A 15631-nucleotide genomic window follows, 5' to 3' on the forward strand; every position below is an offset into this window, starting at 1 on the left:
CTGTCCTCTCCCTGCCCAGGACATCATGCTGAAATCAGGGGAATGGTCCTCTGTCCTCTCCCTGCCCAGGACATCATGCTGACCTTAGAAAACCTTTTATTTGCAAAGCTGTTTGTTTGTTTGTTTGTTTGTTTTGTTTTGTTTTCAAGACAAGGTTTCTCTGTGTAACAGCCCTGGCTGTCCTGGAACTCACTTTGTAGACCAGGCTGGCCTCGAGATCTGCCTGCCTCTAGCTCCTGAGTGCTGGGACTAAAGGCATACTCCACCATGCTTGGCTGCAAAGTCTTTATACTAAAGTTTTGATTAAAAAAAAAAAAAAAACTAAAAGGAAGCTGCTAGTCATGGTGGCCTATACCTAAGATATGCCTATACCCAAGTGATCACAATTGGGAGGCAGAGGCAGAAGAATCAGGAGTTCAAGGTCAGCCTGGGCTACATAGCAAGGACCAAGGAGCTAGCTTAGTGAGTAAAGGTGCAGGATGCCAGGTCTCCTGCCCTAAGCTCAGTTCCTGGAACCCACGAACATGGATGCCATCAGAACAGCAATAGGCAGAAGAGAGACACGGCCTCAAAACAGTGTGGAAGGAGAGGACCAGCTCCTAAAGAATTCTCCTCCAAGCTACATCAGAGTAACGTGTCACATGTGTGCCTCACGGCATGTGCGTGCTTATGCACATGTGTGTACACACACATACAGATAAATAAACAAGAAAAACAAAAGTGCCGGGCGGTGGTGGCGCACGCCTTTAATCCCAGCACTTGGGAGGCAGAGACAGGCGAATTTCTGAGTTCGAGGCCAGCCTGGTCTACAGAGTGAGTTCCAGGACAACCAGGGCTACACAGAGAAACCCTGTCTCGAAAAACCAAAAAAAGAAAAAGAAAAATAAAGTGTCAGGAAGGGAAATATAATACCCTTATAATCCACAGTCCCACTGTTAATATTTCTTCTGGTCTTTTAAAACAATAGTTTTTATTTCATATGTATGCATGTTTTTTATATATGCCCCAGAAGTGACTGGAGCTCAGAGAACCAGAAAAATACACTCAATCCCCTGAAGACTTGAGTTATAGGTGTGAGTTACCATGTGGGTACTGGGAACAGAACCTGGTTCCTGTAAAAGCATCAATCACTTCTAACTGCTGAGGTATCACTTTAGCCCCTCCTTCTGATATTTTAAAATCTATACATATATATGTGCATTTTGAAAAAAATAAAATTGTTGTCATTTAGTTCAGAAGCAGTATGTGTCTTTGTACTTATCTGTTGTATAGTGACCAATCGGCTGAAGAATGTTCTGAAATGTCTTCATCTAAATTATTGGTTAATTGCTTTTTAATTAATTAAGCATTACTGTGTGTGCTTGTGCATGGTTGGGAGGGAGGTTGTATGTGTCACCATGAGGACATGGAGGTCAGAAGACAACTTGATGGAGTCATTTCTCTCTGTCCACCTTTGCGTAGCGTCTAGGAGCAAACTCAGGTAGCAGACTTACAAGGTAAGGGCCTTTACCCTCCGAGCCATCACACCAACCCAACTAATTTCTTGAAATCGACTGCTAGCATTGGAACTATTTGATAAAGGTTTTCATGGACTCATTCTGTCAGATACTTCCAGAAACATCACCACTGAGTATATCCCTCAGGACAGCCCTCTGCCTCTCTAGCTTTCAGATTTAAGTACCTTCCTACCTTCCTTCCTTCCTTCCTTCCTTTCTTTCTTTCTTTCTTTCTTTCTTTCTTTCTTTCTTTCTTTCTTTCTTTCTTTCTTTCTTTCTTTCAACAAGACAAAGTTGGCAGAATTCACAAACAGCATGACCTTGAGTCAGTGAAGGTCATGAAGAAGTCAGTGTAGGAGTCAGAAGGAGTGAGAACAACAACCCTATGCGGAACCTGGGGACAAAGAGTCATTGACCTAAGTCAGGCCTGACGTAGGTCAGATATAGCTGGATTAACTTCTCTTCTGAGCACTGCAAGGCAGCCTTAGGGGAAAGAAACAGCTGTAAAGTCACTGAACCAGCTGTTCCAGGGCAAGCCATTTCCAAATGATAAAAATAAACACTTGGGGAATTGCATCAGGTTTGAAAGGAATCAGAAATACTTTTAAAGAAACCACCAGGGCCCAGGAGCACTTTGCAAGGTCAACAGAATGCTCCTTAATGATTGAACACAACACCAGCATCCACACTGCCATTCACTCACATTTAATGCAACCAACTTGGGGAACCTGACCAAAGAATTTGCGTGGCTCCCACCTAACACCAAAACACCAGTTGCTTTTGTCTTTGAAAAATTGCTCCCATATATTAAGCAAAGGATAGACAGACTGCTGTAATTGAAATAATTTTCACTACTTCCAGCTAGTCTCTGTTGCATGAAAAAAATTTGCCATGAATGTTCTCCCCTTGATTCCGGACTTTACATTGGAAACAGATATTCTGGCCTTGGGCATTTTTTGTTCTGTCATTTAACTCCCTCTGCTGTGATTGTAACTGTCACAAGTTTAGCTAATGAAAGCTGACAGCTGTTTCAAATGCTAGCTCACTGGCAAGCTGTTACTTTGTCTTATAAATTACCCAAGTTTGGTGGTTTTGGTTTTGGTTTTGGTTTTCAGGGTGGAATAGCTACACTGAAGCAAACTCCTTCTAGGAAACACCCACTGAAGTATTTCTAAAGGGTGGAGGGTGAGCAGAAGCTGCAGCCAAGGTTGAGACCAGCAGGTCTAAAGGGGAAAGGGTAACTAGGAGAGGGAAATGTAAAACTAGTAAGGGAGGGTTTCAACACAGAACTTTGGAAAAGACATGAACATTCAGACTGTGGCAATCTTCGTTTCTCACGGCAAATGTAGGGAGCACATATGTGTGCAGGGAGAGTGGGCAGGTAGCCAGGGAGTGGGTGAGAAAAATGACTTTAAGACAGGATTAAATAGAGGGCAGCCATGGAAAGGATGAGCATGCTCTGTGTGTAACCTGTGCAGCCTGACTCATTATGTCAAACCTGTTTGGTTATGATTATATCTTACGGATGTGCCTCGTGATTCGAGTCTCACCTGCTTGTTTATCTGTCTCTGCTCCCATTCCTGGTAATTAGCAGACGTACAGGGTCCCTTTGAATGGGATCCTTCAGCATGGAAGGTAAGAAGAAATGTTGTCAAAATGTGAATTTCAACCAGATAAGAAGCATAAGTTGAAGAGACCTGCCGTCCATCAGAGTGACTGTAGTTAACAACAACACACTTGAAAACAGCTGAGCAGATTTGTAAACTGTTCTCATCTATCCACGACCCCCGCCCCTGGAAATAAGTACATCAGATGGTATGTGTTAAATAGCTTGATTTACCCATTCCAGGCTGTTCTCAAAACAAACAACAACAAAACAAAACCAAAAAAACCCCAACAACATCATATGTAGCCATAAATAAATATTATCTGAATTGTCTATTAGAAAAATGCATTTTAGAAAAAAGCAAAAAGAAGAAAAAAAAAGAAAAATACATTTTAAAAACTGGGACTTGTGGTGGCTGATGACATTACTGTAGTAAAAGCATCCATTTTCTCTGGAAGAGACGTAAAGCTCAGTGCAAAGGGGGCAATGTGGGGTTAGTGAGAGAAGCAGGCTGGCGTCAAAGCGGAAACAGTATTTACTTCTACACAGAAACGAGCCTTGGCCAACACTTGTTCAACATGTAAGCCCCCAAGCTACCTCTCATCTTCTGCTTTTGGTAGAGAGGGTGCGGCACGGAGAAAGGCTTTTCTAAGACAGCAGAGCAAGCCTGCGGACAAGGGACATTGGCCAGACAATCAGGAGGGGTGAGAACAGTGGGTGTTATGATCTGAATGCGTCCATCTCTTCAAAAATTTCTATGTTGAAATCCTCAACCCCAGGGTGACAGTGTCAGGAAGAGAGGTCTTAAGTGACTGTCACAAAGACAAAGCCCTTATGAATGGGATTAATGCCTGTGATGATTAATCTTCATTATCATTACGGATTTAAATCACCTAGAAAATGCACCACTGGGTGTGTCTGTATGATGGCTCCAAGCCGCTTAAGTGAGAGGGGACGGCCCACCCTGAATGTGATTGACAGGATCCTAGGGGCTGAAGTTCCAGGAGGACAGAAAGAAACTGAGAGACTTTGAGACCTGAGGTAATCTCTCTCTATATCCTGGCTGTAGCGGCAGTGTGACCATCCTCAGGCTGTAGCGCACAGCTGTTCTTCCTCCCAGGCCCTCCCTGCCCTGATAGTCTGCACCCTCAATCTACCACCCCCAAAAAACCTTTACATTCCAATGTTTCTTTACCACGTGCTGAATCTGCCAGGGCCTTGACTCTCCCAACCCTCAGAACTGTGAGAAATGTATTTCTGTTGTCCAGAAACCTGGTGGTATAAGAAAGAATCTCAAATGGGCTAAGACAGCAGGGCTTGCCCTGGGACTAAAACAGCAGGGCTACCCCCTACCCCCAACCCCCCCACCCTCCACCCATCTGCTCTGTTGGCTGCTGCCACACAGGACTCAGTGGGGCTCACACTGCACAGCACTGATGTGTACCAGAAAAGGCTGGGAACCTGTGCCACTAGATAACCTATTCAAATTCTACTACATTTGTTTGTTTGTTTGTTTGTTTGTTTGTTTGTTTGTTGTGCACCTGTATGATGAAGCAGGGGGTATGTGCTAGGATGTACCTGTGGAGGTCAAAGGACAACTTTATAGAGTTGGCTCTTGTCTCCTACCTTGCCATAGTTCTGGGTGTTGAATTCAGGTCATCCAGCTTGCACAATAACCACCTTGACCCTCTCAGCCATCTCTCCAGCCCAAGTTTCCAGATTTTAAAGGGATAGACCATTCCAGGGCTGAATATGTGACGACTTGTCCTACAGGGTGGGATCAAATGTAAAGCCACACAAAAACCAAACAAAATCTTCTAAAGGCGGATGCTGAATCCATCCGTCCCAAAGCTTACTGAACATCTTGTTCATCTCTTCCTCCTTTCTTTTTCTTCCTCCTCCTCTTCCCTCTTTGTTATGGTGCTAGGGACTAAATCTAGGGCCTCAGGAGTGCTAGGTAAGTGCCCTTCCTGAGCTACACCCTGGCCCCTGACCGGCTTGTTTTGTGTAAGTCATTGAGTCAATAGGAGATGATAAAAAACTAAGTATCACAGGACCCTTACCTTTAAAAAAAGACTTGCAAGATAGCTTAAAATACTAAATTGTGTACTACAAATGGAAACCTCTGTGGGGTTGACTCCAGAGAAGGGAATCACCAAGTCCATGGAGAGACCAATGTTCTCAAGTTATTGAAGAGAACATTAAAAGACAAGAGATTCTCAGAGCCTGAATCATCAATGGCTCCAAATCTGGGGCTTTGTTTGGTTTGGCTCTTTTTTTTTTTTTTCTCCCTCTCTATTAAGATAGGGTATCATTTTGCCCAGGCTAGCCTGCAACTTACTCTGAAGCCCATGCTGGTCTCAATTCTCCTGCCTTAGCCTTCTAAATCCTGAGGTTACAAGGCATTCATCACTTCATCCATCGCAAAACTCTGTTTTGACACTGAACTCATGGGCACACAAGAAAGATACAGTAAATGAACAGCACACTCAACAAACTCTGGCTGCTTCAAAAATATTTGTAATAGTTTCCAAATAGGTCTTACAGAAAAATAAGCATGGCTATAGATTATAATTGTTATAATTATATATTGTACATGCTATAATAAGAAAAGATACATGTGTTATAGTAATATATTATGACATATTAATTTAATTAATATGCTAATGATCTATGTCAATAATAATATGTATTATATTTTTTAAGCATTCCTAGAAAGTCAGCATTATTAATTTAATTAAAACTGGATAAACACGGTCTCTGGACCCCTAGAAGTCCCTGAGACCCTCTCAGGCACTCCACAAAATCAAAAGTAATTTTAGTAACAATAGACATACAACATTTCCTCCTTTCCCTCTCTGGCTTTGTGAGTATGAAGTAAAGTTAACCTGACTCCTGGCTCTGTTGAAGTACATATGTATTGGTGTACTCTCTCAAATTGTTAAAATTTTATTTTATTTTTGTGTTTATGTATATATATATATGTGTGTGTGTGTGTGTGTGTGTGTGTGTGTGTGTGTGTGTGTGTGAACATGAGTATGGGCAAATACATGCCTCAGGTGAGTCTTTTTGCCTTCTATCTAGTTTGAGACAGGGTCCCTTTGTTGTTTGTTTCTGGGCTGCCTGTGCCAAGCTATCTGGCTGTCGGGTCTCTGTGGATTCTCCGGTGCCCTGCACTCATCTTGCTGTAGCAACCCTGGGATTACAGATCCCATCAGGCATGACACTACCATGCCCAGCTCTTACCTCAGTTCTGGGGATTTGAACTGGGGTCATCAAACTCATGCCCAGCTTTGGTTTTACCTCTACTACTGTAAGCATCAGGAGGGACAGCTCACGGAAACAAACGTGCAAGAGCTCTCTGGAGTCCTTAACAGTTTTAAGAGTAGAAAGAGGCCTGAAGAAGTTGAAATTTGATTACAGTTTTCTAAGGATGAGAATTCTCCTCCTGGCCCTGCCCCCGTCTTCTTTATGGTCATATGTGTAGCTCTCTGCCTGGTGCACTCTGCCTGGCAAGCAGTACGCATTCTTGTAACACACACTAAACAAACAATAAAGGACAAAGTGTACCCTGAAAGCACTTTTAGAAAGAGAAAGCAAACTGCTGGGTGTGGCCAGTGCTTGAGACAAGGAAGCAGAAAGATCAGGTAGGTTTGAGGTCAGCCTCCCCTACACAGAGAGTTCAAGGCCAGCTGGTCTACAGGAGATTCTGTCTCAAAAAACAAGAGAGTACATGAAGAGTTAGAACCCAGGACAGAGTTTCTCTTTCTTTGGTTGCTTCTGACTAGTTACTAGCTTTGATTAAAAACAGCCCCTCTCTTAGTCCTGTGAGTGTGTGATATAGTTGATGATATGGGTCACACATGGCTCCTCCCTTGGCCAAAATCACATCTTTTCATTAATGAGCCTGTTCCCACTGGCTGACTCTTCTCTGTGAAGCAGCAAATGTCTGGCAGACCAGATGGCCCTTTGGCTGTGGCCTGACAGAGGGAAATTTTGCACTTTACTGAACAGTAAATCAAGTGGCTGCCATAGCTAAGAACCTTCCTAGGCCTCTAGTTCTGTCTTTTTGTGTATATGTGCCAGATAATGGCGGTATTAGGAATAATGTCCTCAGCCAGAAGTCAAGGGATGAAGACCAGCTAAAACCATCACTATCCCCAGGCCCTTAACCTGGTACTGCTGTTCCTAATGAGTCTGCCATCCCTACGGCTCCGTAAGACACACTGGAGCCCCCTAGAGCAGTAGTTCTCAACCTGTGGGATCCCTTTGGGGATCGAATATCAGATATCCTGCACATCAGATATTTACATTTCAATTATAGCAGAACCAAGATTACAGTTATGAAGTAGCAGCAAAAGTAATTGTATGGTCTGGACTCACCACAACATGAGGAACTGTACTAAGGGGCTGCAGCATCAGGAAGGTTGAGAACCACTGCCCCAGAGTCTGGGGACAACACTGACAACTTCTGGTCTATTCCACTGTCATGATAGGTATTTGTAAGGACACTTATTCAGCTTGGACCCACGAGGTTGAAGGAAGCATACAGGAGTGCCCTGTGACAAGGTCGTGCTTTGAGTAGACTGATGAGAAGCTGTTCAGGAGAATCCTTTAAGGAGGTTATCCACATGCCTGTTTATAGCTTTCTGAGTCCTCCCTGGGTGGAGAGCCAACCACATCACTGTTATCAACTTGCAAAGGAGAAACTAAGAAGTGAGTCTTTCCCAAGGACAGCAGCTGTAGTCACACGGCTGCTGGGGAAGCCCCAGGTCAGCAAACAGCCCGGGCTGGACATGTGACCAAGGGAAGTTGGGTTCCTGCTGACCATGTCGTTCATATCATACTCTCAGGAGGCCTGACAGGGCCATTTCTAACTCAAGAACTTCTCCTTCCAGCTTTATAAAAAGAAATAAAAAAGTCCTCTTGCATCAAGGGGGTCTGTACTACTTAAAAGACTGGGCCCCCTCCCATGCTAAGACGTGATAGACAATAGAATTATGGGAAGACCATGTAGCATAGGGTCAGGTGAGAGGTGGTTACAGTATTCATTATTCAAACCAGCAGTCTTCTGGACGGAGAGGCTGCTCACCGTTCTACCAGCAAGTACACACATACAATCAGGCAGGGCAAGGCACTCCTGGGAACTGAGATGCCATCATCCATAAGGTGGGAAAACAGGTTCAGCATCAGGTGACCAAGCTCAAAAGCCTACCACTGCCCTGGCCTTTCCATAAGCCACTTAGCATCCTGAGCCTCTGTTTCCTGAAAGTAGAATACAAATAAGGTGATCTTTAACGTTTCGGGGTAGAGGGGTTGTTTTGTTTTGTTTTGAACAAAAACCTTAGATGAAGATTCTAAGTTTTCTTGGCTTTTGGTGGAGATTCTGTCTTATTGATTGTTAATAGTTGTAGCTCTAAGCACTAAGTCATGATCTCTCTCTTCTCCTTCCTGATCTGAAGGATTAAATCTAGGACATTTACCACATCAATCAAGCATTCTACCACTGAGTCATAGTAGCATAGCCCCCCTCCCTGTTTTGAAGACACAGCAAGCACTAATTCTTAACTTTGCATCCAAATAACTAGGGAAATGAAGTCAAGTCCCACGAAAAAGTCCTTAGAGATTACATAGTTACAGCTCAGTCATAGCTTGTTCATCATGTACAAGGACCCCAGGGTTTGCTTCCCAGAAAAGAAGATTAAATTAGTATGTACCGGCCGGGCAGTGGTGGCGCACGCCTGTAATCCCAGCACTTGGGAGGCAGAGGCAGGCGGATTTCTGAGTTCGAGGCCAGCCTGGTCTACAGAGTGAGTTCCAGGATGGCCAGGGCTACACAGAGAAACCCTGTCTCAAAAACCAAAAAAAAAAAAAAAATTAGTATGTACCTACAATGTAGCAGGCGCTGTGTTAGGTATCAAAGTGATGGGCTGGACTACAGAATGAATACATCAAACCTCATCCTTCCAGGCTCTCTGAGAAGAAAAAGTGGTTTGCTTGTGTGTTTATTTTTTGAAACAGGGTCTCACTCAGTTCTTGCCAGGTTGGAACTCTCTATGTGGATGGGGATGATCCCAAACTCTGGTCTTCCTGCTCCACCTCTCGGATTCTGGTTACACTGTACAAACATTACACCTGCCTCACAGTGGGAAATAGTCTGCTAGGTCTATCTATGCAAATCTATCTTCAGAAAGCCTCAAATGCTTGCCGAAGAAGGTGTTGTTGATGCCTCAGTATCCCCCCCGGAATGGTGTGTGTGTGTGTGTCTGTGTGTGTGTGTGTGTTTGTGTGTGTGTGTGTGTGTGTGAGAGAGAGAGAGAGAGAGAGAGAGAGAGAGAGAGAGAGTCAGACAGACAGAGACGGGGGTGGGGTGGGGGAGCGCTGAAGAGGAGCAAGGTGCTTCCACACCTCTGCAAATGATAACCAAGACAACATGGGTTTCCCAGGATGAGGCCCTCATTAGTGGGAACCAGTGTGCCTGCCTGGGTCCAGTAACAGCAGGTCCTTTGAAATGGTCCTGACTTTTGCCCTCCCAGTCTCTGTAATCATTTGGTTGAAGGAACTCATTGTTCTAGTTACTTGTCTGTCACTGTCATAAATCTCTGACCAAAAGCAAGACAGCCAAAGAATAGATTATTCGGCTTATGTTTCCACATCACAGTCCCTCAGTGAGGAAAGCTGGGAGAAGGCAGGCGCCCGGAGCAGAAACAGAAGTGAAGGCCATGGAGAAACACAGCTTGTTGATGTGTCTCTGGCTTGCTCAGCCTATCTCTCCTACACATCCCAGACCCACTCACAGGTCAATCTCATGGAGACAATTCCTATGCTCATCCCAGACTCACTCACAGGCCAATATGATGGAGACAATTCCTATGCTGAGGGTCCTCTTCCCAGGCGACAATAGTGTGGCACCCATCTGCATGATGATTGGCTGCTAGATCTTTCTTTAGATTAGCAGCAGGAGTCAAGATCCAAGATCCAGTCTGGGTGACTGCAATGCCTGCATTTAATGCCAGCACATGCCAGCACATGCCAGCACGTGGGAGGCAGAGGTGGATCTCAGTGAGTTCCAGGCCACCCAGGGCTACAGAGTGAGACCCTGTCTAAAAAAAAAAAAAAAAAAAAAAAAAAAAAAAAAAAATCTCTTCCATACCTCACAGCTCCTATAAAAGTCCCCTAGGGCAGACAGTCGGGAAGCTAGCCCTGCTAATTTCTTCAAAGCCTCGATTACTTCCTACCAAAGCTTGTGTCTAAATTTTGGTCATGGCAAGTAGCAGGCAGTTGGGACATTTGGTTCCCATAACCACTCCACCCACTATACTTACCTGCCAAAATAAAACTATCCACTATATTTACCTGCCAAAATAAAAGTCTCGCTTCAGTCTACTTTGTCACTCTAGGGCTATATTTTCTTTTTTTCTGTTATTGTTTTTGGCATGTGCATATGGGTGATATGTAACTACATATGCACATGTGTCCACATGCACATGGACTCTAAAGGTCAATGTTGAGTGTCTTCTTCAACCACATCTCAGTTATTTGCTTGTTTATTTATTTGAGACTGGGTCTTTCACTGAATCTAGAACTTGCCATTGGCAGGCTTGCTGGCCAGAAGGCCCAGAGATCCTCCTGTCTCTGCCTCCAGAGTGCTGGGGTCACAGGTGCCTCATCCAGTTTCTTACTCAGGTTCAGGGGGTCTAATCTCAGGTCCCCGAGCTTGTGTGGCAAGCACTTTATTTTACTAAATTATCTCTGAGATCGATTTGTACAGCAATTATGTTACCAAACTTCTCGAAATTGGCCAAACCCAAGCATCTGAATGTCAACCTTTTCCCCATTCCGATTTTTGATGTTACACAAGTTGAGGCATGGACAATCTTCAAAGGAAAACAGTGAGAACTGGCAGTTTCCGCATGGACTATATCACAATGTGGATCATATTAAAGTCAATGCATGGATGAATGACCCCATAGAAATACTACTGGAAATAATGACGGAGGTCACATATTGATCACCCAGGCCAAGTCTATGCTTAGCCCACAAGATCCAGGTTTTATGGATCCTGAAGCTTCTATAATTTAAGGGCCCTCCATAGGAGGGAAAACATTGAACATTAAAAATTAAACACAGGGCTTTGGAAGGACCCGTGCAAGCAAGAGACCCAACGCTCAGGAGCCCCATGGAAACCCAACTGGGTGGCCAAGGTGGCTCACACTTCCCATTCCCACTTTTACAAGAAGAGAAACTGAGGCTTAGAGGAGCTAAGTGACTTGCTCAAGGCTGATGCTTCACCGTGGTACACTCAGGATCTGAGCAGAGGTGTCTGATTGCTGATCTCAGATTCACTATGCAGCTTCTAATAAAAACAAAATGGCTATCATTTCACTAAATGCTAACTCTAGCCCAGGAGGGAAACCATACGGCTATCATTTCACTAAATGCTAACTCTAGCCCAGGAGGGAAACCATACTTTTTTTTTTTCCTTGAAATTTCTTACACTCTTTCTTAATGCATTGGTCATTATTATCAGTGCTTACAGACAATGGAACATGAATAAAAAATATTATAGGCTAGAAGGAAAACTTGTCTGAAGAGTCATAGATGCAAGAAACCCCAGTTCAATCATAATGCTGAATAAACCAGGTGTGGTGAAGCACACTTGTCTCCCCAACAGTCAGGATGTGAAGGCAGGAGGATCATTCTCAGCTCTAGGGTGAGTTCGAGGCTAGCCTGAGGTACATGAGATGCCACCTCCCCTCAAAAAAGATGACAGAGCCAGGTGTCATGGTACATGCTTGTGATCAATCCTAGCACCTGGGAGTCTGAGACAAGAGCTGTCTATTCAAAGGTAAGCCTGGACTACATAATGACACTCTATCTCAAAAGGAAAACTAAAAGATTCAACAAGTAGTCCCTGGCTTCTCAGTGGGTGAGTGTGGAGCCAACATTCATTCCCTGCCCTACTCCCCTGTAAAGTCCTTCTTGGTCTTTCCCTCTGTTTGGGATGACCCTACAGGGTTTCTAGGAAAGTGCACTCTGGTAACCTCTGGTTGACTTACAACATCCATCTGCTGAAATGAACCTATTTCCTTCCTATCAGATTCATGTGGTGCACTGCTCTGCAGCTCAAGTCCAGCAATTCTGTAACTCTCCTGTGCTACAACTTATCAATCAGGTTCTTCCCAAGAAGAAAAGCACTTGTGACCAACAGAAACTCAGGTCCTGTGCTGGTACTTCCCAGATAGAACCCCCTGAATACAACCAAATTCACAAGAATCAGTGTTTATGGCTGAGGTGCTAGGAGAAACCTTTATCTTACCAGATCCCCCAAACACACAGACACACACACAGACACATAGACACACACACAGACACACACACAGACACACACACACACACACAAATCATATTCTGACTGTTGTATTCCTTACTCAAGCTACCAAAGCAAGAGTTTAAGACAAGCCTTGAATTTGGATGTGGGGCGGAGAGAAAGGGTTTGTTTTTCTCCTTGAACACACAAGCTCAGGGCAACAATGATCTTTGAGAAGCTCACACAGTAGGCTTGGTCTTCTCTTGGCAATGCCATCTCATTCAGGATTGAATAAAGGTTTGCCTAGACACTTAACAACAACAACAAAACATCTTAAATTGCCAAATTCCAAGTAACTGGTTACTACTAGAAATCTCTGTTTAGGGACTCATCAATTGGCATTTAGAATAAGGCAACTAATTTTATTTTTTTTGTTTTTTGTTTTTGTTTTCAGAGACAGGGTTTCTCTGTGTAGCCCTGGTTGTCCTGGAACTCTCTCTGTAGACCAGGCTGGCCTCGAACACAGAAATCCGCCTGCCCCTGCCTCCTAAGTGCTGGAATTAAAGGTGTGCACCACCACTGCCCGGCAGCAACTAATTTTATTAATCCGGAATAGAGTGACTCCAAGCAGATTCTCAAACCTAAGCTTTTGTACCTGGGTGACAGCAATAGAGACAAGAGACATTGTGCGTAAGTCTGATGCTAATGAGAGAGGCTACCACAGTGACTTACATTTAGCTCTTTAGTTTTAAAGGAAAAGGGGATCCTAGTAACTCTCTCCTGTTCCTCTTTCCACCGTGCTTAGTGAATGTGGGTGAAAGGGTAAAAGAAAGAAATGACCCGGGCAGCTCCAGGATGGAGAAGTCTTCCACATGACCAGCTTTGCAGGCACCAATCATCCAACCTGGGAGATAGGTCCAAATTCTTTAATTACCCAATTTTTAATTACGCAAGTAGGGCTGATGAGCGCAAGGATGAAACAGAGACGAGGCTGTCTTCGAGACACAAAGCCGCTAAGCACAAACTGCAATGGATAAAATGTCACCCATTCCTAAAACCTGGTCTGTTTGCCCTCTTCCTTGCCCTGTCCTGCCCTGTCCTGCCCTGCCCTGCTCAGGAAGGCAAGAACACAATAGACCTCTCACCCAGTTCTTATCCCCAGGCCCACTCGGTTTCAAAGGCCGAGCAGGCAAGCCGACAAAGCCTGCCTCTTCTGCGGTGCTTTTACGCATTTCTATTTCTTTGTGAAGTGCGAGGGAAACAGGGCTCAACATAGACCGGGTGCGGAGAAGGGTGGGGAGAATGCTAAGGATAGAACGAAAACTCAAGGCTTTTTTTTTTTTTTACAAAGTCAAGATCTGTAGACTACAGGTTATTTAAAGGGAAGAGTCACCTCAAGTCTCCACATCCTGCCAGCCCCGAGAGACGGGGCAAACAAGAGCAATATTCTGCAGGCTCGGCGCCAACGCAACTCTCCCTACACAGGGTCCGCAAAGGGAGGGTGGCCTAGAAAGACCACACACACACACACACACACACACACACACACACACACACACACACAGAGCCTAGCCTGCCTCACCTTCTGGATCGTCTGGTCTACCGCCTTCTGAAAGACTCGAGCCACTAGCAGAGTGACACTGGTCACCAGCAGCAGCAGAGACAGTGTCCCCGCCGTGTAGAAGCAGCATCTGCCCATACCGCGCGCGGCTCACCGGCCAGGCCCGGGATGGAAAGGCGAGCTGGAAAGAGCCTCCGCCAAGGCCACACAGCAGCGGCCCAAAGCCCGGGGGCTCTGCGGCTCCCGTGCCCTCCCGGTGCAGGTTCAGCCGCCGCCCGCGCGGTGCACACAGCCCTGGAGTAGACACCGGGCGAGCACGGCCCTCGGAGCACAGAGCCTGCGCGATCGCGGGTGCCGGGGCTGCCTCGCTTTCGCTTTCTCGGGCTGCTGCAGCCGGGGAGGTGCAGGGAGCGCGCAGAGCGGTGACGCGGGCCGGTGGGGCACGCCAGCAAGCGGCGGCGGCGGTGATGGTGGCGGCTGGCGACTGCGCCGGGAAACGGGAGGGGCCGGGAGGAGGCCTCCAGTCATGTGCCCTGCAGCGGCCCCTGCGATTCGGCGGGCGCTGCGCCTGCATCCTCTCCCTGCAGGCGGCGCGATCTTCCAGGGAACTGAAATCTCCCTTCCCGGTTCGCCCAGCCTCTTTTTTTTTTTTTTTTTTTTTTTTTTCCTCTGGCAGATCCCTGCTGAGGGCCCACGGTGGACCAAGCCTGGGGAACTCCGGCTGGACGCCTCCTTGCTCCAGAGGATCTCCTGGGTTCCTCAGAAGATGTTAGTACAGTGTAACGAATGCTTTTTACAAGGTGCCTGCTGATCTGTGCCAGCAGAGATGTTTGCCTTGTTGGGTTGAACTGGGTCTTCAGGAATATGTCAGAGTGTGTCCTCTGTGTCAAAGAGTGAGGAGGAGGCGTTCCACAGACTGCAGGCAAAGGCAGTAGGAGTGAAGGCAAAAGCTAGAAAGGCAAGGAGTTAACTGTTGAGTAGTGTAGGTCTTCTGCTGTGGGGTTTGGGGCGCCAAGTCCTCGGAGATCAGATTTTGAAAGGCTCTGTGTCCTGATGAAGGGCATTAACAGAGAAGCAAGTCAAACAGAGCAGGTGTTTATTGTCTACTTTGGTCATCATTAATTGAATAAGGGTTAGTTCTGTGATTGGCGCGCGCGCGCGCGCACACGCACACACGCGCGCGCACACACACACACACACACACACACACACACACGGCAGCCCTATTAGGAAGCAGAAAGAAGTGCTGTACAGTTTAACAAGAGGAACTGGGGTTGGGATGTGGGGGATGTGGGTGTGATTTCATTAACGGGACAAGGCAAGTGGAAAAGGCTGGGTGGAAAGAAATACCTACACTCACTACAAGTTCAGCAAAGCCGTGGGAAGAGGGTAGTCCTTAAGGCAAATTGGCATGTCCCCAAATTCTGACATATCTCAGGTGTAGGCCTGCCTTAAGTGTCCCTACTGTGCTTAGTCAGCAGCCTGGGAGCAACCTTGAGAAGTTAGTCTTTACCAACTCGGGGGTTAAATACCATGGGATAGATTTCAGTAGTACTCAACAGCTGAGGACCATCAGTCACTAATGCCATCTGCAGGGAAAGATCTGGGCGGACATTTTCTTGGCCAGTCCAGTGTTCTTATCATTAAGGATTCAACCT

General features: G+C 45.7%; 1 protein-coding gene across 1 annotated transcript in view; it reads right to left on the bottom strand.

The window, feature by feature from the left end:
- Scarb2 (scavenger receptor class B member 2) overlaps positions 1-14472 on the bottom strand; it is a 63359-nt gene extending 48887 nt beyond the window's left edge. The window contains exon 1 of the mRNA XM_028789171.1: positions 13995-14472. Within this exon, the coding sequence (XP_028645004.1) occupies positions 13995-14111 (117 nt within the window). The 5' untranslated portion in view covers positions 14112-14472. The remainder of the gene's footprint in view (positions 1-13994) is intronic.
- Positions 14473-15631: the final 1159 nt, after the last annotated feature.

The sequence above is a fragment of the Grammomys surdaster genome, unplaced genomic scaffold (genome assembly GCF_004785775.1).
Source record: "Grammomys surdaster isolate TR1022 unplaced genomic scaffold, NIH_TR_1.0 125793, whole genome shotgun sequence".
NCBI lineage: Eukaryota > Metazoa > Chordata > Mammalia > Rodentia > Muridae > Grammomys > Grammomys surdaster.